The sequence below is a fragment of the Gorilla gorilla genome, chromosome 12 (genome assembly GCF_029281585.2).
Source record: "Gorilla gorilla gorilla isolate KB3781 chromosome 12, NHGRI_mGorGor1-v2.1_pri, whole genome shotgun sequence".
Lineage (NCBI taxonomy): Eukaryota > Metazoa > Chordata > Mammalia > Primates > Hominidae > Gorilla > Gorilla gorilla.
Window position 1 is genome coordinate 116156205 of NC_073236.2, and position 23556 is coordinate 116179760.

At 36.2% G+C, this 23556-nt stretch overlaps 1 protein-coding gene across 6 annotated transcripts in view; it reads left to right on the top strand.

Moving 5' to 3' along the window:
• The window catches only part of ATAD2B (ATPase family AAA domain containing 2B), a 196505-nt gene that overhangs the window by 157417 nt on the left and 15532 nt on the right, over window positions 1–23556 (top strand). For 4 of the 6 annotated variants that reach the window (XM_055377524.2, XM_063696032.1, XM_063696033.1 and 1 more), the window contains 5 exons: window positions 4289–4411; window positions 7589–7726; window positions 11827–12510; window positions 15158–15285; window positions 15624–15752. In XM_055377524.2, coding sequence (XP_055233499.1) covers window positions 4289–4411; window positions 7589–7726; window positions 11827–12510; window positions 15158–15285; window positions 15624–15752 — 1202 coding nt within the window. Of the gene's footprint in view, window positions 1–4288; window positions 4412–7588; window positions 7727–11826; window positions 12511–15157; window positions 15286–15623; window positions 15753–17840; window positions 21262–23556 lie in introns of those variants that run through there. The other 2 variants (XM_019021380.4, XM_055377525.2) reach the window with 1 other exon arrangement.

A 23556-nucleotide genomic window follows, 5' to 3' on the forward strand; every position in this document is an offset into this window, starting at 1 on the left:
GGAGACCAGCCTGGCCAACATGGTGAATCCCTGTCTCTACTAAATATACAAAAATCAGCTGGGTGGGGTGGCACACACCTGTAATCCCAGCTACTCAGGAGGCAGAGGATGCAGTGAGCCCAGATTATGCCACTGCACTCCAGCCTGGGCGACAGAATGAGACCCTGTCTCAAACAAACAAACAAACAGGAAACCCACAGTGAGACACCATTAAACACTTGTAAGAATCGTCTAAAACTGAAGAGACCATATCAAATGTAATCAAGGATGTAGAGTAACAGGAACTATGATGCACTGTGGTAGGAATGTAAAATGAAACAGCTGACTTGGAAAACAGTCTAGAAGTTTCTTAGAATGTTTAACATATGTATTATAGTCATCCCTCCATATGTGTGCTTTGGAACCTGTGGATACAAAGGGCTGACTGTACTACCTCATTTATTTATTTATTTATTTATTTATAAATAAATAAAGAGACGCTGTCTTCCTCTTGTCACCCAGGCTGGAGTCCAGTGGCGCTGTCTTGGCTCACTGCAACCTCTGCCTCCTGGGTTCAAGCAATTCTCTGCCTCAGCCTCCTGAGTAGCTGGGATTACAGGCGCCTGCCTCCACGCCCGGCTAATTTTTTTGTGTTTTTATTAGAGATGGGGTTTCACCATGTTGGTCAGGCTGGTCTTGAACTCCTGACCTCGTGATCCACCCACCTTGGCCTCCCAAAGTGCTGGGATTACAGGCGTGAGCCCCCGTGCTCGGCCACTACCTCATTTTATATGAGAGATGTAAGCATCTGGAGATTTGATATCCAAGGGGAGATGGGGTCCTAGAACCAATCCCCTGCGGTTGCTGAAGAACTGTACCTATCATTTGACCTAGCCATTCCACCCCTTAGTATTAACCTAAGGAAAATTAACATGTATATTTCCATACAAAGGTTTGTTCATCAATGTTTATAGTGACTTTGTTTATAATAGCTAAAACTCAGAATTATCCCTAATGTCCACCAGCATGTGAATGGATAAACAAATTGTGTTATACCCATATAATGGATTAGTATTCAGCACTAACAAATAATGAAGTACAGATACATGCAAAAATAGGGACCAATAATTATTTTTATGCTTAAATAATTATGCTGAGTGAAAGAATCCTGATTAAAAATATTCTTTGTGATTCCACTCGTATATACAATTCTAGAAAATATAAACTGATCTATAGCAAGAGAAAGCAGATCCTTCATTGCTTGGGAATAGAGGGCTGTGGGGAAGGGTGAAGGGAGGAAAATCAAGGGTCACAAGAAACTTTTGGTGATGATAGATATGCTCATTGTCTTTTTTTTTTTTGGAGACAGGATCTTGCTTTGTTGCTCAGGCTGGAGTGCAGTGGTGTGAACATGGCTCACTGCAGCCTCGACTCCCTTGGGCTCAAGCGATCCTGCTGCTTCAGCTTCTCAAGTAGTTGGGACCACAGGCATGCACCACCATGCTTGCCTAATTTTTGTACTTTTTGTACAGGGTGGAGCAGGTAATGGGAATGAGTCAGAGTGGAGACACGGTGGCTTGCCATGTTGCCCAGGCTGGTCTCAAACTCCTGGGCTCAAGCAATCCTACTACCTTTCCCTCCCAAAGTGCTTTGACTACAGGCACGATCACCTCCCCTGGCCCATTCATTATCTTTATTGTTGTGTTAATGTTATGGATGTGTACTTACTTCAAAATGTATCAAATTCTATACTTTAAGTATGAGCAACTTATTATATGTCTATTATGCTTCAATAGATCTATTTTTAAACTTAGGGAAGTACAATATGTTAATAATGCAGATTATAGAATCATTGTGGGTTTTGTTCATGAAGAGAATTGTTGAGACACATATTCATGTGCTTACATGGTATCTCCATTGGGATATTTTTAGGCATCTCCAAACTGAAATGCCTGAAGCTGAACTCTTTAAAATTACTCTCTAACTTCTTTTCCTCCTTTCCTCTCTATTCTGTTTTTATGTTTGTTTGTTAAATTTTGTTTGTTTTTGCATCTTTATAAATAGTATGTCCGTCTCCCCATTTTTTATGCAAGAAGCTAGGAAATCATCTTTGATATTTATGTTACCCTCTTAACTACTTTATCACCAAATTGTGTCATTGAGAGCACATTTCAAATCTGTAATCTTGTCTTTCACCACCACCACCACCATTACCCCAGTTCAAGTCATCATCCTCTCTCACTAAAATAAAGCCTAGTGACTATGCTCCCTGGTGTTATTCTTGACTCCCCTCAATCCAGTGATCAGAAAACAACCACAGCAGATCTTTTCAATGATTTTCATTGCTCTTAGGATACAATCTGAAATCCTTTCAATATGATCAGTTCCTCTTTGCCTCTTGCTTATTATGTTCTGACTACTGTTATAAATAGTTTCAGTACCTCAAAAAGCACTTGAATATAAAATTTTCTTTTTAATTCTCAGCAAGGCAAGTTTTTCTATAGAAGGGTGCGCCCTTACAGATGGAGTAATGGTGGGCGCCCACTTGGACAAGGGAGGGGAAGGGGTTATTATCCCTGATGCATGTGGCCCCCCACTGCTGTGTCCTTCTCCTATTGGCTAGGGTTAGACAACACAGGCTAAACTAATTCCGATTGGCTAATTTAAAGAGAATGACGAGGTAAGTGTTTTGGCGGGAAAAATGGTTATGACAGAGCAGGTAATAGGAATGAGTTAGGGTGGAGTAGGTAATCGGAATGAGTCAGAGTGGAGTAGATAATCGGAATGAGTCAGGGTAGAGCAGGTAATCGAAAAAGGTTGCTTTACGAGGAAGTTAAGTTTAAAAGTAGAAGGCAAAGAATTGAACATACTGACATATTGATTCTTTGAAAAGAAATTTAGAACTCATAACACTACACTGGCTGCATTTCAGTTTCTTGAAATCTCCAAACTCTTTACTGCAGGATTTTCTCACATGGTATTTGCTGAACCTGCACTAGTTTGTTTTTTTTTTTTTCCCCCCTTACTCTTTCAGTAGCTACTCCAGTCTGTGCTTCAAGTGTCAGTTTAAATGCCTGTTCTTCAGAGAGGCTTCTTCCTGACTTGCTCAATCTAAATTGGAACCCACACCAGTACCCTGTAGGTTTTCTTCATAGCTGTTATTCAGGGTGTTTTGCTTTTGGGTTTTTTCTTTTTTGGAGGGAGGAGGTGTTAATTTGGATGTATGAGAGATGATTTGTTCCTGTAGTGGTCTGAAAAAGTCCTTGAAAGTTGATATCATGTATGTTTTGTTCACTGCTGCGGGTGGCCACCATCCAGCTTTCCCTGGTGCAGTCGACAACATTTGTTGAGTGAATGTTTAGAGAAAATGTTTTGGAAGTAAATATCAGTGGTGCCTTTGAGTGGTGCATGTTTGGTTTTGTAAGATTACCACAATGAGCCATAATAACTTTCAAATCAGAAAAGTTGTAAAGTGTCTCTGTAACTTTGTCTATACTGTTTGCCCTTACTAGAGAGGAAAAAGCAAATGTTGTTTTGCAACTCTGGATTCTTGCTCTTGATACTGTTAGAATATTAGTTACCTTGATATATTACTTGCCTTTTCATATTTCTGAGTTGCACAGATCTAGGGGGCACTGTTTATATTGTATTGTTTATGAATGGGAACTTCTGGATTAGTGTGAAGCAGAGGCTCCTCTTTTAGTACCATTTTTAGGCATGGTTTACCTGGAACCATGTTTATGCTTCTCTCCTGGATCTACCTACAATGTATACACCATCTTGTGCCCTTTAGCTTAGAAAGTCTTTCTGTATTTCTCTGTTTTTGTCACATTTAAAAAAAAATAAGTCACCTTTAGGATATATTGTATTCTTTAGCATAGTTTTGACCAATGTCAACTTAGGAGAAATTTAATATTTTTTTGAATTCCTAATATTAATCTCTGACAACTCTGGGGCTGGGCATTTGGTGAATATCCTCTAAATACTTTTTAAATTTTTACTGAAAATCACATATTTCTGTCTTCAGAAATTTGAAACCATGTATGTTTTTCTTGTAATTCTCCAGACTGCTTCAGAAATGGTAATAGGTTTAGTCCTTTGAGGTTCTTAAAGTATAATTTTCAGAGAATTACTAACTTGACTGAGTAGCTTAGTATATTTATTTTTTTTACCCATACTTTAAATAAACTTTTTCTCACCTAGCAACGCTTTTTATAATTTTGTTTGTATTCTTTTACTTTTTAAGATGTCCTTTGTTAATGTTATTTTATTTGTTTCTATAATAAATATATACCAACTTTTTTAACAGATAAAATAATTAGGCACAGGGCTTGTACCCTGAAGGACACTGCACATGCTATCATTGCAGCTGAATTAGATCCAGAATTTAATAAACTTTGTGAGGAAATTAAGGAAGCAAGAATAAAAAGAGGTAAGTTGTAGAAATAAACTTGGTACTGAAGCTGAGTGTGCTCTGTTCAGGCCAAGAGTCCTTGAACGCTGTTTCTTTAGGATTGCTGGTATTATGAAAGTAATATATTTAATGTATTTATTTAATTTCTGATACTAATGTGTTATGTAAATTCTCAAAGATATTTTACAACTTTACCTACTGTGAAAGTTTTAGTGTGATAGTGTGTATTACAGAAATAAAGTGTTTCTTGTTGAAATTTGTTTTGTAGGAGTATATCTTTTTTAAGAATTGATTTCTAAATGGATTTAGATATTAGATATGAAAAGGTTTTATTTTTCATCAGTTTACTTTCTGGTACTTTAAAAACATGTTTAGGTATACTGTTTTTCCCACCCTAGTGAAATTTATATGCAATTTTGTTATTAGAAACACAGAATTAGCAATTGTGATTTGTCGATTCAGTTTATAATCTTGTCCTTGAGGAACTCACATTTTAGTAGGAGAGAAAGAAATGTAAAACCAATCAAGTACAGTGTGGTGTATGCACTGGTTGAAGCATGTTCAGAGCACAGAGATGAGACCTCCCAGTAGGGAACCCAGCATTTTGATCAGAGTAAGGAGTGAATATAGAAGTGTTCTCTCTAATGGACTAGGGAGGCAGTGACAGAGGAGGAGGAGGTGTATTGCACACAGAGAAAACAATAGCATATGTAAAGGCACAGAGGTGTGAAATAGCTTGATGTGTGTTAAACTGGTATTGCTAAAGAAATACAGAATGCTGGAAATAGGGCTCAAGAGGTGCGGGGTCTAGGACACAAAAATTATGAAGAAACTTTTCTTCTACCTTTTTAGAGAGCTCTTCCCTGACCACCTAATCTGATAGAGGCTTTGGTAGCATTTGGCATTATATTATTTGTTTTTTGATCATGTCCTCCTTATTTAGGATATCAGCACTTTGAATGTCTTGTTTATATCTCTACTCCAGTCCCTAGAACCCCATCTGGTATAAAACAGGTTTTTGGTAAATATTTGAGTAAATCAATGCCATGCTAAGGAGCTTGTAATTTATCTTGTAGATCAGTGTTTTCAAAAATGTCTGCCTATTACCCACTTCAGCTTAGACCTATGAATTAGATTCTCTGAGAATATTAAGGCCAAGAAATCTTTATTTGAACAAACTATCCAAGAGTTTTTATGTACACTAAAGTTTGATAGCCATAGGCAATAGAAATCATTGAGGGATTTTAAGCAGTGAAATGAATTGGTCGAATTGCCTTGGCAGGAAGAAGTAACATGGTTTCAATGTGCCAGGGTAGGAAGATGAGAGATCAGTTTAAAAGCTGTTGGAGCCCATTTGAAAATGGTTTGGCAATTTCTAAAAAATTAAACATGGATTTACTGTATGACCCAGTGATTCTACTCTTAGGAATCTACCCAAGAAAAATGAAAATATATGTCCACATAAACACTTGTATGTTCATAGGAGCATTATTTATAATAACCACAAACTGGAAACAACCCAGATGTCTGTCAGCTGGTGAATTGGTAAAGAAAACATAGGATACCCATACAAGCACGTACTACTTAGTAATAAAAGGGAACAAAGTACTGTTACACAGTACAACATGGACGAACTTCAAAAACATGCTGGCTGAACATGGTGGCTCACGCCTGTAATCCCAGCATTTTGGGTGGCAGAGGTTGGAGGATCGCTTGAGCCCAGGAGTTTGAGACCAGCCTGGGCAACATGGCAAGATACCATCTCTACAAAAAAGTGAGAAATATTAGCTAGGCGTGGTGGTGTACACTTGTGATCCCAGCCATTTGGAAGGCCGAGTTGGGAGGATTGCTTGAGCCCAGAAGGTTGAGGCTGCAGTGAGCCATGTTCATGCCACTGCAGTCCACCCTGGGTGACAGACAAAGATATTGTCTCAACAAAAAAAACCCCAAAACATTATGCTAAGTAAAAATAGCCAGACCCAGAAGACTACATATTGTATGATTTCTTTTATATAAAATGTCCAGAAAAGGCAAGTCTATAGAGACAAAAAGTGGAGTAGTCATTGCCTGGGACAGTTATCCAAAATTGGATTGCTGAGGTGATTTTACAATTCTATACATCCACTAAAAACTATTTATTGTACACTTAAAACAGTTGATTTTTATATTATATAAATTGTATCTCAGTAAAGCTGTTGGGGAACAAAAACCTGTTGGAGTAGTCCAGGGTTTTAATTAATGAAGTAGGAAGGGAGTTAGAAGAGATTAATATAAGTGAGATTGTAGCTGCAGGGATGGAGAGCACTGTGAAGTGAAGGAAGAATAAAAACTGGCTGCCATATTACTGGTTGAGTGACTTAGTAGATACTAATACTCCCAATCTAGATAGGGAATATATAAGAACAAACTGTTTTGTTTTGTAGGGAAAGATAAACCAGTTATCTTTAATTTGATCTATCTTTAGGAAATTCAGTTGGAGATATGAAGTAAGGAGTTGTATATATGGATCAGAAGTTGTATATCTGGATCAGAGATGTTTGGGCTAAAGATACAGATTTGAGAATTATTATATAATAGTAATTGAACCTGAACACAATGATACTTCGCTGGGGAATGTGTAGATTAGAGTAAGAAGAAAAGTGGTTACAGAGAGAACCTGGAGAAAAACCAACTTAAGGACCACATAGAAGAAATAAATCTCTAGTGAAGAAAATTAAGATAGAATGATTAGTCTTAGGAATATAATGCAGGACAACCAAACTGACTGCAGTGTGGTGCGACAGGAAGCAAATAGCATTTTGAAACAGTTCACGGGAATGGGGTTTAGTAGCCCAGTAGACTGTTGTACATTCTAAGATGGCAGAGGTCATTATTTTTGGATAATATATAATCTTATTGTTCCACAGTCATAATAATGTAAAATGTGCCCCTTTGTGAATTAAAATGAATAAAAATAGGGCCCCTTTGGGGATTAAGTGTAAACATGGCCTGCCAGATTGTTTTGTTTTTATGATTTTATATCTAAGTTTCTTACCCATCTTAAAACAAAAGACACTGCTTTCATTGGATCTGCAAACTGCCCAAGTATAATTAATGACTTTAAAACTCAGTTTTGTATTTGAGATTTTTTAAAAAACCTTTTGGTTTATGTAGCTGGGAATATTTAAAGAGGTATTGCTTATCTTCTGCTTGCAGGCTTATCAGTAACATCAGAACAAATAAATCTTCATAGTACTGCAGCTCGGAAGACAGAAACTAGAGTCGAAGAGGCATTTCGGCACAAACAAAGAAATCCAATGGATGTGTGGCACAACTCTGCAAATAAATGTGCATGTGAGTATTTCAGCTTATGTTATCCAGTAGTGAGAACAACTGAGAATGATGTAGATATGTTAGCAATTGGGTACAAAACAAAGTGCTGCTCTTTTCCCATAGCTCTTTTAATCTCTTTTCAGAGGTGAAGAAGAGCTTGTGAGGTAAATGCTGAATCAGAAATAGATTTCTTTATTTGTTATTTTCTATCCCTATTCAATATTATTTGCTATGACAATTGAACTAGGCTTGAATATTTTCAGTTTTAAATTTTGGTTTTTGGATAGCCATGTGGAGCCAGTATAATTTTTTTCCGCCCCTGTCCTTATCCTCCACTCCTTGTACACTATGCAGGATGTTCTCTTTAGGGTGGGAAATGGACACTTCCGCATGTGGGTGTGTCTGATCTGGCAACAGGAAGTTGATTTTTCTGAGAGACTATTTTGTGTTCAGTTTGAAAAATTGGCACAGCCCTCTTTTCTTTGTAGTTTTTGTGAGATGTATTTAAAGGGAAAATTGGGAGATTTTTTTGTACTCATTCATGTTGATCTATAACATTTCCAAAAGTCAAGTGTTAATAAACACCGTGTCTTTCTAATAGAGTTCTTCTGTTTCACTAAAGATAGCCTTCCTTGGAAGATACATGCAGTTTTTCTGGTATAAAGGTGATAATCCAGGTTAAGTATCCCTTATCCAAAATGCTTGGGACCCAGAAGTGTTTTGGATTTTGGATGTTTTTTGGATTTTGGAATATTTGCATTGTACTTACTGGTTCTGCATCCCTAATCCAAAAATCAGATATCTGAAATGCTCCAACGAGCAGTTACTTTGAACGACACGTCAGTGCTCAAAAAGTGTTGGATTTTGGATACTCAACCTGAACTACTTTGTCAGTAAAGCTAGCTATAATATGTTCTTTCACCAGTGGCATTGAATTTGAATGAATAAACTATACCCACCTTTTTAAAGCTTGTCCCCTTTTGGTAAGTGGCATTTGTATATGAGAAAGTTTGAGAAAGGACTTAATGATGCCGTGAAACTGATTAAGCCTATTTGGCCTAGTTGTATTTCAGATCGTGACTTGGATTGTGTAACGTAGTACTCTAATTTAAACTTTGAAATTCTTTACATTCTATGCATCTGCTACAGATATTTATGAATGAAAATGCATTGACTATTCACTTTAAGAAGTTTTAAGTGCCTTTAAATATTTTAAAAACTTTTTGAATCTACAAATATGAGTTTTGTTTTCTCTTACCAGTAGATGGCATATGGGACCCATAATTTTTCTGTTTTACATTAACTTAAATAAGAAATCTGAATGTCCCTAAGGCGTAGTTGCTTTCCTAAGGCCTTAGTTTTGGAAACAAACTCAGTGACGCTATAAAAATTGACTCTAAAGATCGTGTCTCTAAATGGACTTTTCACACAGAGCACCCCGATGAAGGAAGTGGTGTGTGTGTGTGTGTGTGTGTGTATGTGTGTGTGTGTGTATGTGTGTGTGTGTGTGTGTGTGTGTGTGTGTGTGTGTATATTTATTTATTTATTTTTTCTTGAGACAGAGTCTCTCTCTGTTGCCCAGGCTGGAGTGCAGTGGCTCAATCTTGGCTCACTACAACCTCCGCCTACTCAGGTTCAAGCAATTCTCCCACCTCAGCTTCCCAAGCGACTGGGACAACAGGCGCCTACCAGCACACCTGGCTCATTTTTTTGTATTTTTAGTAGAGATGGGGTTTTACCATGTTGGTCAGGCAGGTCTCGAACTCCTGACTTCAAGTGATCCGTCAGCCTCGGCCTCCCAAAGCACTGGAAGTACAGGCGTGAGCCACCATGCCTAGCTGGAAATGGTATATTAAGCATTAGGTCCACAAATACTAATATATACTCTTGCCACATGCCAGGTACTGTGAAGATACATCAGTGACTAAAACAAAAATCTCTTCTTGGGGAGCTAATGTGGTCTGTTTCTCTTATTTTGCCAAAATTATACCAACCATTAGAAATAATTATATAAGGAAGAGAAAAATACCTCCAGTCCTACTTCCCAAAGGTTAAGAACATTTTCTCTTACCGTATTAGCCAGGTCTATCCTGCAGTAACTTGCTTCAGCAGGGCTCCCAGCCTTTGCTTATGTACTGCATGTCAGGTAGTTGAGGTGACTCTTGATTGAGCAGAGTTCAGCTTCATTTTGCTCTAGTTTCATGGCTTAGGAAAGAAAAAGGGAACCTATTGTACTTTCAGTTACATGGTTGCAGAATAAGAGAGGTTATGGTGTCAGGAATGGCCTGTCAGGTAGTATAAGCCTAATAGCGCTAACTTGCAGAGTCAGAGCAAGCTGAATGCTTTTTATTTTTTATATGGACTAGATTAGTTTTTCTTATAGCTAATGGGATGTTTACAAATGCCCATCACCTGAGCCTGTGTACCAGATTTTAACAGTAGATTAATACAGAAATTTTCTTCTCTATGCTAATTACCCTGTAACTTTAAATTATATAAATAGAAATTAATAGGGGAAAAGAATGAAGAGTTAGTGCTAACAGGATTACAGTTTTGAAGGAAAAATACATGTTGAGCCAAATGACTCAATAACTTGAATTTTGGAGATGATTTCAGAAACCTTTAGGAGATATTTTCTTAGGTAAGAAAGAAGAGTAATATCTATAACTAAATTTATCTATTTCTTGTGAATTTACAGAGATGCAGCAGGGATTAAAGATGAAAGGATTAAATAAGTATGTAAATACACTACACTGTTGATAGATTCTAAATTCATATTAAGCAGTGTGAATATAAGAAACAAGGGTTGTCATTAAAAGACCATATTCCCTTATGTCTCTATAAAGCAATTTTTAAACTACAGATTAAACAGCCTATAGTTAGTGATTTCATATTTATATTTTCTTTAAAAAATATCTTTGCCCAGGAAACTTTTCAGCTTTGATGTATTAAACATATATATTGTATTTTTTTAAGTTAAAATTATTATGTTCATAACCACGGAAAAAATGAATATTTTTATTCTGATACTTTCAACAAACTAGTATTTAGAATTTGGGGTTAGATACCAGAAGTGATTCAGCTCTAGCATAAGTGGTTTGCTTTAATAATTTTCGTATTTAAGTGTTCTGAAGAACACTTAACTGTATTATGCAAGTGTCCCAAATTATAAAAGTTAACTTTTTGTTTATTTAAGGGACAATGAGGTAGACTTGCTTAATCATCCACCTCAATTTGATACATATGTGAGAAATTAAAAATTCCAGGGTCCATTAATACCTAGAGGCCCTAGCTGCCTACTCATAAAGCTCATGATAGTTTCTAGCATCTAAGAGTATAGTCCTTACAACTTTTGTAGGCCTCCCTTTTCACATAAGTGACCAAGTATTTATTTTCAGTGTTTTGTTTATGTTGTTGTTGTTGCCTTGATAGCAGAGGGCTTAGTTTTCCTACATATTCTCAAATAACTTTGCAAGAAATTGATGCTGCTGGGTGAACTGTTTGTGCTAGAAGAGATTAACAGTTGGCTCACCAAATTGTCCAAATAACCTTCATAAGGCATCTATCCATGGTCATACTTAACTTTGGGTGATTCCTTTTTCTGGAAGGAGAGGTTTCTTTGTGAGGATACCCTTAACTATTCTGTTATGCTATATTGAATCATGTCTTTATTTTCTTTCATGATTTAGGAGCTACCTTTTGCTAGTAAAACATCCACCTTCCTGGTGGAAATCCAGGGCTTTGGCCCCAAACTTTCTGGCAGCCTGGTAATGTGGTCATTCTTTAAATGTGTATATTATATGCGTGGCTTTTGGATGTTGAAAATTAGGAACAGTAGTAAAGTAGGATCTAGGATAGTAGAAAAGATTAGTGCTGAATAAACTCATACAGGAAATACATTAAAAAATGTTTTATTCTGCAGAGTTCATCCCTGACTTCATATCCGTTCCATTTGTAGGTTGCAAGGATTAGTCAGCATGAATGTCAAGAGCTAAGTAGTTTTTGTTTGTGTGTTACATCAGCATGGGTTTACTTTCTTTTGGGTCCTGTTTAATAAACATATGTAAAATTGGTATTGCATTCCAAGTTCTACATATCTTTTTTCCTTCCTTGTAAAACAGTTCGGGTTCGGAGAAAATCAAGGCGGAGATCACAGTGGGGTAAAGGAATTATTAAGAAAAGGAAAGTTAATAATTTAAAAAAAGATGAAGAAGACACCAAATTTGCAGACTATGAGAACCATACGGAGGACAGGAAATTATTAGAGAATGGAGAGTTTGAGGTAAGCACTGACTGCCATGAGGAAAATGGAGAAGAGACTGGAGACTTATCTATGACCAATGACGAATCATCCTGTGACATCATGGACTTGGACCAGGGGCAGAGGCTTAACAATGGAGCAGGCACAAAAGAGAACTTTGCATCTACTGAGGAGGAAAGTTCAAATGAATCTCTACTGGTCAACAGCAGCAGTTCCTTAAACCCGGAGCAGACCTCCAGGAAAGAGACTTTCCTTAAAGGAAATTGTCTAAATGGTGAGGCTTCCACTGACAGTTTTGAAGGAATACCAGTTCTGGAATGTCAGAATGGCAAGCTTGAAGTAGTTTCTTTCTGTGATAGTGGAGATAAATGTAGTTCTGAACAAAAGATTCTTCTGGAGGACCAGTCAAAAGAAAAACGAGAAACTTCGACTGAAAATCATGGAGATGATCTTGAGAAACTAGAGGCACTGGAATGTAGCAATAATGAGAAGTTAGAACCTGGCCCTGATGTGGAGGTTAAAGATGCAGAACTGGATAAAGAAGGTAGAGCTAATATTTGAAAAATCTTCTGAAGGTTTAAACTCCAGAGTTAATTCGTTGTGTATTTTATCTGGTTCCCAGTAGTAATAGTTGATGAATAATTATACCCCTCTGAGAATCTGTTAAAGTTTTCATCCTGTTCTCTAGAAAAGCACACACGCGTGCACGTACACACACACACAGAGGCATGCACCAAATTTTGCTTTAAGTTTCAGAGGGTGTATCGTTTCGAGTGCATTGCTTTACTGGCTGCTTACTCTTCTGCCTCCTGCCTGATTATCACCCCTAGCCTCAGGGATTTATGACTGAAAGCTGAGTAAATCCACAGGTGTTAAGAAGATGGAATTCCAAGAAGAATTATTGGCATGGGCTGGGTGTGGGCAGAGAAGACTTAGTGATAATAGCAGTATGATATATTTGGAAGAGTAATATAGACCTAGATTAAATTACCACTCTTGTTCATTATAATCATGTGACTTTGAGCTCATTATTTACACTCTCCAAGCCTGTTTATTCATCTAGGAAATTCAACTTCAGAATGGTGTTGTTGCAAGGATTAAATAAATCGTGTATTTTAATTGCCTCTCGTGGTAACTGGCACATACTAAGGTATATTCATTCCAGGCAGTCATTGTTAGTTGAATCCAAGGGCTGTCCAGTCTAAAAGCCTTCATTGCTTTATAAGTCCAATAGTGGGGGAAAGAAGCAGAGCGATCATTGTCAAGTTTACCTTGTTCTCAGGGAATCAGAGTACTCTCCCAACTTCTGACTTCTTATGCCTACATGATTCATTTAAGAAGCAGCAGAAAGAGGGAGTTAAGGGTTTCTAGCCTGTCTTTATCATTATTCTTTAGCCCATAGCAGGGTCTGGGATGAGTTGATATCTACCCTGCTCAATATACATTTGCTTCCTGGATAGGTACTCTTATAGGAGGCTATCGTAAAATTATATTATTTTCTCTAAATTGTGTGGAGTGGAGTACACAGCTTCAGCCTGGGATTTGGGCTATGTGGGAAATTTTTTTTTTTTTCTGCCAGTATTTTAAGTCCTTTAGCAGAGTTAGGAAGCAGGAAAATATTATTCAAAGTCTAAGAATTCCTTTAATGGATAAAGAGAAATTTACTGTTCTTAAATGCTACCTGTTAAACATTTATCTTATTCTTCAATATTTAATACTAAAATAGTTTTCAGAGCGGTATTCATTCTGGGCTATCAGATAGACAGAACTTTAAAAATATGTTAAAGCTAGGGTTAAGTAATGAATATAACAGCATGGGAAAAGTGGAGAAGGAATCTGGTATGAGGCCGAATGGGTGGGGATAGAGGAGTCTATTTTAATGCTGATTTCTATGAGATTTCCATAAGCATGCTGAAAAAGGCTTAAATTAATATTGTGTTCAGTTGGTGATCTAAACACTATAAAGATAATTGTTGTGTAAAAGTTTGACCTGAAGCTTTCATTTGGAATTATCAGGACAGTATCCTAATCTGAGTTTTCAGGCCTCTAGAAGTCCATGGATGTAGTAATGAGGATCAATATGATTTTAACAAAACTCCTAACATATGATAATTGAACTATGAAGTTTTTCACATTAAAAGCAGCCTGAAATATAAAATTTCTCTGATATATCATGATACATGTTTTTGAAGGCAATACTTTGGTTCGTTTGCTGTTTGTTTTATAAAGCAGGCATTGAGAAGGAGGATGAGTTTAAAGACTTGGGAGTAAGAAATAAGAGGACTAATGTAGGATGGAGGTGGGTCCCTGCATTGAGACACTTAATAAATATGTTCTCCTTAGTGTCCCTGACATGGGCCACATCCTGTATGAAATTCTGAAACAGTCCAAGTTTGTCTTTGTGTTCCTTCCCCTCACTCACCCTCCTCTTAAGAGTAGTCCTACTTAGGGGAGCACAGGGCTCCATGGTCTACCCACCCTTTGTACCCCTCAGAATGCCTGGGTTCGTGAAATTATGCTTAGCCACCTTAAAATTTCTGTTTGTTTAGTGTGGCTGGTCTCAGCAAAATGTGAGGAGGAAAGTAATTAGATTACACTAATTTACTCTAAGGTAGGAAAGAATTCCAGCCCTATTACACTTTTAATGGGTTTATATTTTTAAGAAAAAAATGTTAAACTCTGGATCAATTTCGAATAGAATTTTAGGCAGTGTAACAGATAAGAAATTTCAGGCAATGCTGAAGGGAATGTTTTAGGTTGGGAGGCAAATGTGTAGACAGGTGGGCCGCACTTTTGTTAGTATCTGCTTTTCTAGGTTGCTTCCCTTCTTGTGGTTCTGAAAGCTCCCAGTTGTAAAATGGTAGCTGTCATAGAGTGAAGGCTGTTTGTTAAGTCAGTGCTTAGAGGTGAAGATTGCTTTTATCTTCCTTTTAGTGGATATGCTTATTAGGTGATACTCTAGTATGACTTGGCTTTTTAAGTTGTAGCTTAGTTTTCTTTAATTTGGGTTACTTAGTCTTACCAATAAAAAATCTACCACATTGGGTTGCTTTAAAAAAAATCGCTTAAGAATACACCCTTCCTCATTCCAAAAGGGATTTATGTGGTAGGTAAAAGAATTTATAACTGCTTAAGACTGGTTTTTCTTAACTTTTACTTGCTGCAGTGTATTTTTTTTGTCTCAATTATAGGTGCTTCTAAAGTAAAGAAATACCGTAAATTAATTTTAGAGCAGGCAAAAACGACAAGCCTGGAACTGGTTCCAGAAGAGCCATCTGAGCCTGTGCCTCCTCTTATAGTTGATCGTGAGAGATTGAAGGTAAGCTTAGCTATTCCCAGTCAGTTTTAAATGAATGGACGGAGATTTGAATGTGTTTGTAGGCAGTTGAGTAAAAGTAGTTTTCCTGCTTTAACCCTGAAATATAAATGCCTCAGAGCTCCTAGTAAAAAAGAGTTATGTGTATTTTAAGGAGTTGAAAGATACGGGAGTAGTCCAAGATATTCTAAGGGAATGATTTTAAGCCCTCAAATCTTTTAATTTCATGTTCACTGTTACATCCTAGCTTTATGGTGTTTATTGACTAGCCATTTGAATATACAATTTCAGTTTGACTAGTGAAATCAAATTACATTTTATTCTTTTCTGTTTTTTCTTAGAAATTGCTTGATTTGTTGGTGGATAAAAGCAACAATCTGGCAGTTGATCAGCTTGAGAGATTATATTCTCTTCTTAGTCAGTGTATCTACCGTCATCGTAAAGATTATGACAAATCACAACTTGTAGAGGTAAGTGTTTAGTTTATCTGTAGAATAAACAAATACTTGATTTTACTTGTTCCAAAGAAAAGAGAAAAAAAAGTTATTTTGCCTACATCTATGTCTTTTACCAAGTAACTGAAGAATGTTTTGAAGATTTAAGACAAAAATCATTAAGAGTTAGTTTGAAGAATAAAGCCTTTCTGTACCATTTTGTCTCTGGAAAGAAGTAATCTGGGGTTCCTTTTTTTTGTCAAAACACAGAAATCCATGGTTCTAGGGTGGTAAATATACAGAAATAGTATGTCACAATTCTCTCCCTACTTGCTTATAACTGACGTGCCAATTGAGCCTGTCACTTGGGCTTGTTGGATGTGGTCGTGGCCCCACACTCCTTATCACTGCTTCCTAGGTAGCCACTGCTGATATAAAGGCGTTGGCATGGGTAGTGAGACCTATTTGCCATTAATGGTTGGAAGATAACTCAAAAGTCATCTTATTTTAGTCAAATCTAGTCTTATAAATTAGCCATATGAAGGAGCGACTGTCCTTTTGCTGAGATACTTTTAGAGATGAGACATTCCCTTTCTAGACAACTCTAAACCAAGGGAAATTCTTCCTGTATAAATATGAGCTTCTTTCTTTGTTTATATAATTTCCATCATTAAACCACACTTCTGCCTTTTCAGGTCATCTGAGCAAATGTAATCACTCATCTACCCACAAAATGGCTAAATGACTTAATTCAACTCTCTTTCTTGATTTGCCTGTTAGTTTGTTTATCTGGTGGTCTATCTATTAAATGTTTATTGAGTACCTGCAGTGCCAGATGCTGTGCTGGGTGTTTGGAATGCAAAAAATGAGTAAGACAAAGTCTCTGCTCTCAAGGAATATTTTTAGTGTATTAAAGATTTATATGTAAAGGATATAGTTATTTTTCATGTGTAATTTTCTTTTCTTATTTGGCAATATATGATAAAACATTTAGCAGGAGTGATTTTTGTTGGCCACATGGAAGAACTTGTTGATCGGATGATGATCTGTTAATACAGCCTATTAGTTTTGCAGAGATATAGAATAGAATTTCTTTGGAGCTGTTTAAAGGGAAGGAAAAAATGCAAGTGTCTTAGATGTATTTGACATTTGCCCACCTGAATAAAATGTGCGGGGTAGAGTTATTCACATTTTTTTTAATTCTAGAACTTCTTTGTTCATATGGTTGCAGTTTTATTAGCTTGAATGCATTAAATACTCCTCACCAGTGAAACATCTCAGTGTGGAATCCTAATAATCTAGGGGCCTAGTTTAGGGAGGGAAGGGATTGATAACAGAATCAGCAGTGAGTGGCTTTCATGGTGGTAGTGATGGAAGCCACTCATTCTGGCTCTTTTTTAACCTGTCTTTTCAGTTCTGGTTGGAGTGAATAGAAGTGGGAACACAATACATTCTGCTTTTTGGCATAAGTTTCACTATACTGAATGCATTCATTTTGCTTTGGGAGTTAGTGAAATATAATGAGGAAGGAAGGGCTCAGTCTCTGGAGTGAGGCTGCCTGTATTCAAATCCTGACTGCCACCTGTTAGCTGTCAAATTATTTATCCCCTCTGTGCCTCAGTTTCTTTATCTGTAAAATGGGCCTGATAGTAATACGTTTGTTCAATCTTCAATGTTATGAGAGTTAAAACTATATATATAAATTATATATATATGCATACATATAAATACAAATATTTACTTATATTTATGTATTTTATATATAGAAATCTCTTAGTAAATATCTGGCATAATAACTTACTCATTAAGTGTTGCTATCATCATCCTTATATTCATATTACTCATATCATACCTCATACTGATATTACTGGCATAATAAGTTAGTTATTTGTTGAGTGTGACCATCATCATCATCCTTATTGGCCTAAATATAAAATAGGAGGTACTTGGAAGTATCTAGGGGAGATAGTCTTAATTACCTATGGTATTATAATCAGGAAAATATTCAAAGTTTAACCTGTATCTCAAATTCATTCCCTAAAAATTTAAAGTGAATTCTTCCATAATGAGGAACACTTTTGTCTTTCCCTTAATAGATAACATGCATTTTTTTTCCTTTTATAGGAGATGGAAAGAACAGTTCATATGTTTGAGACATTCCTATGAACTTTTCAAGATGAGTGGTTTATCCTCTCCAATCTGCTCCTCACAGAGCAGTCTTCTGAGCCATTCAATTTCAAATTGCACCAATTATGTGCAGAGCCTTGGTGTAAAGTGCTCTCTCACTCATTCTTTCTCTCTGTTGAATTTGGTGCTATTGTCTCAGGTACCTGAAACCAACCAGCCTACAAGAACCAAACAGAACTTCAGAAACATGTTGTATTTTCCACAAATAAAAAATACAACCCCACAGCTTGGAGATTTTGGTGCTACAGAAACTGCTCTCGCTTCTGCTTCTCTTTTTGTGCACTCTCTTTTGGAGACTCCTCTCTTAGGGAGCAGACCAGCAAACAGGAGGAAACTGGATGGGGGCAGTTCTAACTGTGTTGAATTATTTAAACAGTGGGCAACTTGTTTTTTTTTTTTCCTCCATTTTACCCCTTTAATCATATTTTTCCCCCATCTGGGTAATGGACTGAAACCTGTTTTAGAGTTGGCTATGGTCTGTTCTGGTGGGAAGCTGAAGAAACTGGATGAAATTAGGTCAGGCTCTTTAGAACTGCCTTTAACGTGCCTTTTTATTCATTTGAGGAAGATAAGGCTAAAAGGATGGGCTGTTTGAAGCAAATAAATTAGAAATCTTTCTTTGGTCACAACCTTGAAAATAAGTTTTGATACTCTATGTCATTAAGAGACCACCAGTGTTTGGGTATGAAATGCCCGTCTTATTCTCAAAGCTCAATCAAGACACCCAGTAAGCCACATAATATACTAAAATGGTAAGTTTTCTTGTAAGGTCTGTTTTGGTTTAAGAAACATGAATAACAACAATGAATAATACACAGTCCACACACAAAAAAACAAAAAACAAAACTCCACACGTTTTGGTATTGCTAACGATGATGACTAGAAAATAAATAGATAGTGGCCATTTTTTCTTCTGTCAGTGGCAATTTAATAGTTATTCATGTTTGAGTTCCCAGAGAAAAATGGTTTTCATATGTAGTAAATTGTTGTCTTGTTTTAAAGCCAGGACTTGCCAAAGGGACAGAAAAGAGAGGAATTCATCAGAAGCTCCATAAAATTCATTTTCTGTATGCTTAATTGCAAACGAGCTCTGGTATGGTCCTTGAATAACAGTATTAATGTTTAAATCCCATCTCCTAAGCTTACCTTCACAACTCTTCTTTTTGATTGGAAACCATTTTGAATCTTGTTGAGTGATTTCTGTGAATTGTATGTATCTGAAATTAATTATGGGTTACTAGTTTTACAAAAACTTTCTACAAATTTGGAGACACAGTCTAGGCAGTTGCAACGAGGCAAAGGATGCAGTGACTTTTTTTATCAGATGATTTTTAAACAAAAAGAAAATTTTGCCAACAAGTTGGCTTGGTATCTTCATTCATTGTAGCCGTTAGCTGCAGGTGTGTCTTTCCAATATATGCAACACATGTAGTTTGGGTTTTAATTAGGGCGAATGGTCTTGGACTACTGCAGAGATTCTGAGCTACCTCAGCTTTTTGTATTTTAGTTACCAACAGTGTTTACAGAGTCCTGTAATCACTTTGCCACCGTTTACATCCTGAAGCTAAGGTACTTGTCTCCTTGTCTCTGGCTCTTTGTAGTGTGCAGAAAGCATACTTTGGCCATAGCCTACTGCAGTAATCCAAAGTGCTTCTTTGCATTTACATTTACATCTAACGGCTTCTAATTCTAGCTTAATTTTTTTTTAAATGCCACGTGTTTTCTTTGTACCTAGTCTGTGAAGTTTCTGTAATATCCAGTTAGTCATACAAGTCAAGATGCTACCCATGTAGACACACTGTATTTTTAAGGTGGGCAAGTGCGATTAACGATGAACCATTTTAAAGGGGAGGTTATTTGAAACCTCTAATTTGATTATTGGGAGGATTTTCATGCTTTCTTTAGTATTTATTACCATCATACCGATTCAAACTATTTTATTGTCTAATACATTAGCATTTTGTATTTTGATGGAAATTGTTACAGAATTTAAAGATTTGATGAAATAAGATGTAGCAGATTTTTTGTAGCAAGTTTCTGGTAAAAGGGTTTTTTGCAAGTCTCAGGTTCTTGCTGCACTATTTTTTTTTAAATATTTATTCCAGTTATTCTAATTCAGAAGCATTCTTTTCAAGTAACAGCAGCACTTGTGAAAGGAAAAAAAAATGCACATGTTTCTTAGTAGGTTACTAAATTTGTACAATTAAGATTTTAGCCATCAGTGAGTTTGAAAAGGGAAATGTATTTATTTTCAGCATTAAAATGCTTCCAAAAGATCAAGTTGCTTTTGTTTGTTTGTTTTTTTAACCGTAATGTAGATGGAGAAATTGGAGGCAACCTCAGTATAGGAACTGCCACTTTGAACAGTTTAGGTCTTAAAGAGAAAGTCAATCTAATGCCAAGGGGAGAACAACGAGCTGAAATTGTACCAACTCCTCTGGCCCTCTTTCCCTCAATTAAAAAAACACACTTACCAGATTTGCTTATTTTACAGATATCTGGTGGTTCTATAGTTTAAAGCAGCTTGTGAAATTAAAAAAGTGGACTCAATTTTGTTTACCTTTCTGTAAGTTTTTCATTTTTGCTGTATAGCATTGGCAAAAATATGTACAAATTGACCTCTGTTCTTATTTCCTATTGTGAGCATTATAAAGATAAGCTCCTATGTAAAACCTTGCTCTCAGATGAGTAAAATATGTATCACAGCATAGCTCAGCAATAATTCATGCTCAGCTGTGGGGACCCTGGGGGCTTTTTGAAGGTGATGGAACCGCACTAGGGTTGAAACTGATGGCTGTGGAGTTAATTGTGTTTTCGAGCTTGAATCTCACCTGTGATTTTTTTTTTTTTGATGTTGTTTCATGACTTGATTTTTCTCATAAGCCAATGTATTTGTAGGTTTACTGGATTTTATTTTTAGGGAGTGGGTAATTTCTTCCCTTTTTTGATTAAGTTGGTTCAGCTATGGTGCTATTCAGTAGGTATCTTCAGTGTCAGGTCCCGTAGCTGAATGCCATTGTTATTATAATTATTATTTGTAATCACATTGTAAGCTTGAATTTGGGCTTGTACCTGCATCTTTTGTATTCTGTACATCTGGTTACTTAGACTTTGGGAGTCCAATTTGGTTTCAGTCATGTATGTCTACTTTGTAGTTTAAGTAGACTTCATCAGCTATGGTCTATTTTGGGTTTGTAGTTTTAATTTAGAATTGTGTTAAATTGATGTTTTGCATTTGACTTCATTTTACATTAGTTGAAGTAAATTATTTAATTTTTGAATTCTGGAATTTGAACATTTACTGTAATTTGTAATATAACTGCTGTGAAATACTTGAATAAAGATGACAAGAAAAACATGTCTTTCTTTAGCTTAATTATGATCACTGTTGGCTACAAATGCAGTGCTACTTTTCTAGCTGATTTAGACTGTTTTAGAGAGAGGCATATTGCTGTTTATTAAGCACCCAAAAAGTCGTGTTATATGTTCCTTTTAGATTTTAAGTACACCTCACAATTTTTTAGCTGAAAGCTTTTTATGTTGAGAAAGCATGGTTTTAGTTTTAGTTGAAGATTGTCTAAAATATGTTGTATAGAAGCAAATGGATTACTTCTGAGATTTGTTTTTCTAGCTGGAAGACTATACGATAACATATGATCAGGTCATATGGTTCATTAGTTTAAAATGTTTTCCTTTTTATCGGGTTGTTATCAGCATACTTTGTGCAGTATAGCACATAATATGGACAGAGATTTCATACCAGAGTTTTGAAGGGCTTACTTCAAGTGAATAGAATGTTCTTGGCTTCAGAATACTTATTTTTCCTGTGTGCCTTGAGACACCTTTTCATGTTCCTGTAGTACACTGATCTTCCTCAATATAAATCCTTACTTTTGTTGTTTGAATCACAGTAAAAAAGATGGATTTTAGTTAAGACTTTGTTTTGCCTGATTTTTCAGATTCTATAATTTCAACTTTTGTCTGTATCAAAAGATTGGTAATAATAAACCTGCAAAACATATTTTTAACATTGTCTGAATGTTTAGATAAAGAGCTTATAATTTGAGGCTCAATCAAGTTTTTTGGACTCTGGAGATGAAGTTTTATTTATCTAGTTTTAGTTTCCATAAGACTCAAAACTACAGTAAAATCTGAGGCAAATCTTTAAATCTATTTCATGTTATCCCTGTACCCTGACACCTACAAAGTTATCTAGTGACTGTTTAAAAATATATACATTCCCTCTTTTACCCCCACATTTATATGTTTGTTATGTGCCTGACATTATGCCAGGCATGTGGGATACACAAATAACATATTCCTGTTCTCAGGTAGCTTAGAGTCTGCCAGGGGAATTGGTATATATACCAGTAGTAATGATTCAGTGGAATAAGTGCTTTAACAGAAGGGACACAATAACGTTCAGAGTTCTGGGAAGGGAACCAATTAATTATGTTTAGGAATGGGGGAAATAAGGAAAGACTTCAGAGAAAGTTGGCATTATATTTGCTCTTCATCTCTATCTGGCTTTTCTAGAGTCAATCCCCACTTTACCAAAATTTGTTCTTGTTTTTTTTTGTGTGTGACCTTTCATATTACATCAGATGTATTGTTACAGAATCTAAACCCTGCCCATATTTCAGGGCTGTATAGTATTATATATATAATATACATACTATATATGTATGTGTAATATATATATTACACATATGTATATATATGGCGTATGCTGATCTTTCTTCAGAAATTAGCTATGTTTTGTACTGTATTACATAGTCACTATGTAAATATAATTTATAAAACAGTAATTTATTCATGAGGGAAGGGGAGATAGAAAAGTATTATATTTCTTCTGTATTCCCTATAGGAATTTGAAGCAGTGCAGGATTCAGTAGATGCTTATTTAATTCCTTTAGATTTGCATGACATAGAAGGCACAAATTTACCTTAATCATTTTTTCATTCATTTATAAAATACATAACGAGTGCCTACCATGTATCAGGCACTGTCGCAGGTGCTAGAAATAAAGCAGCAAACTAAACAGAAAAAGTCCGTGTCTTCATGGAGCTTAAATTCTTTCTGATGTTGTGTGCCAGGTTTCTGTCATGGTTGACCAGAGTTCACATTATTTTTTAAAAGTGTGTGCTCTTAAAAGCTCTTAAAGCACTTTTAAATTTCATTAAGCAGTGATTGAAGCACTTTGTTATTAAAAATTTGCCAGGAACTCTGCTTTTTCCTTCTTGCTTCCCTTATATTCCCTATCTTGGTGAGAAACCTAGCTGTCAACCTGAACTTTATCTTCTTTATGACCCATCTCATTCTAATCATGCAGCACATTCTGTTGATTTATTTTCCCCCTAAGCATGTCTCGTACCTATCACCCTTTCTCCATTCCTGTTATCTTAGTTTGGGCACTAATCCTTTTGTTTGGACTAGTGTAATAGCTGTCAGTTCAGTAAACATTTAAGCATTTATTCAGTGCCTACAGAGTGCTAGGCATTGAGGGAGCATAAAGATGAGCAAGACATTGTGTCTGTCTTCAAGGACATTTTTATAATTTAACATACTTATATCACGTTTACTAGGTGCTGGAGACTATTGTGAGTGCTATACAGACACAAATGCAAATTCTTTTCATCTTTACAAGAACCT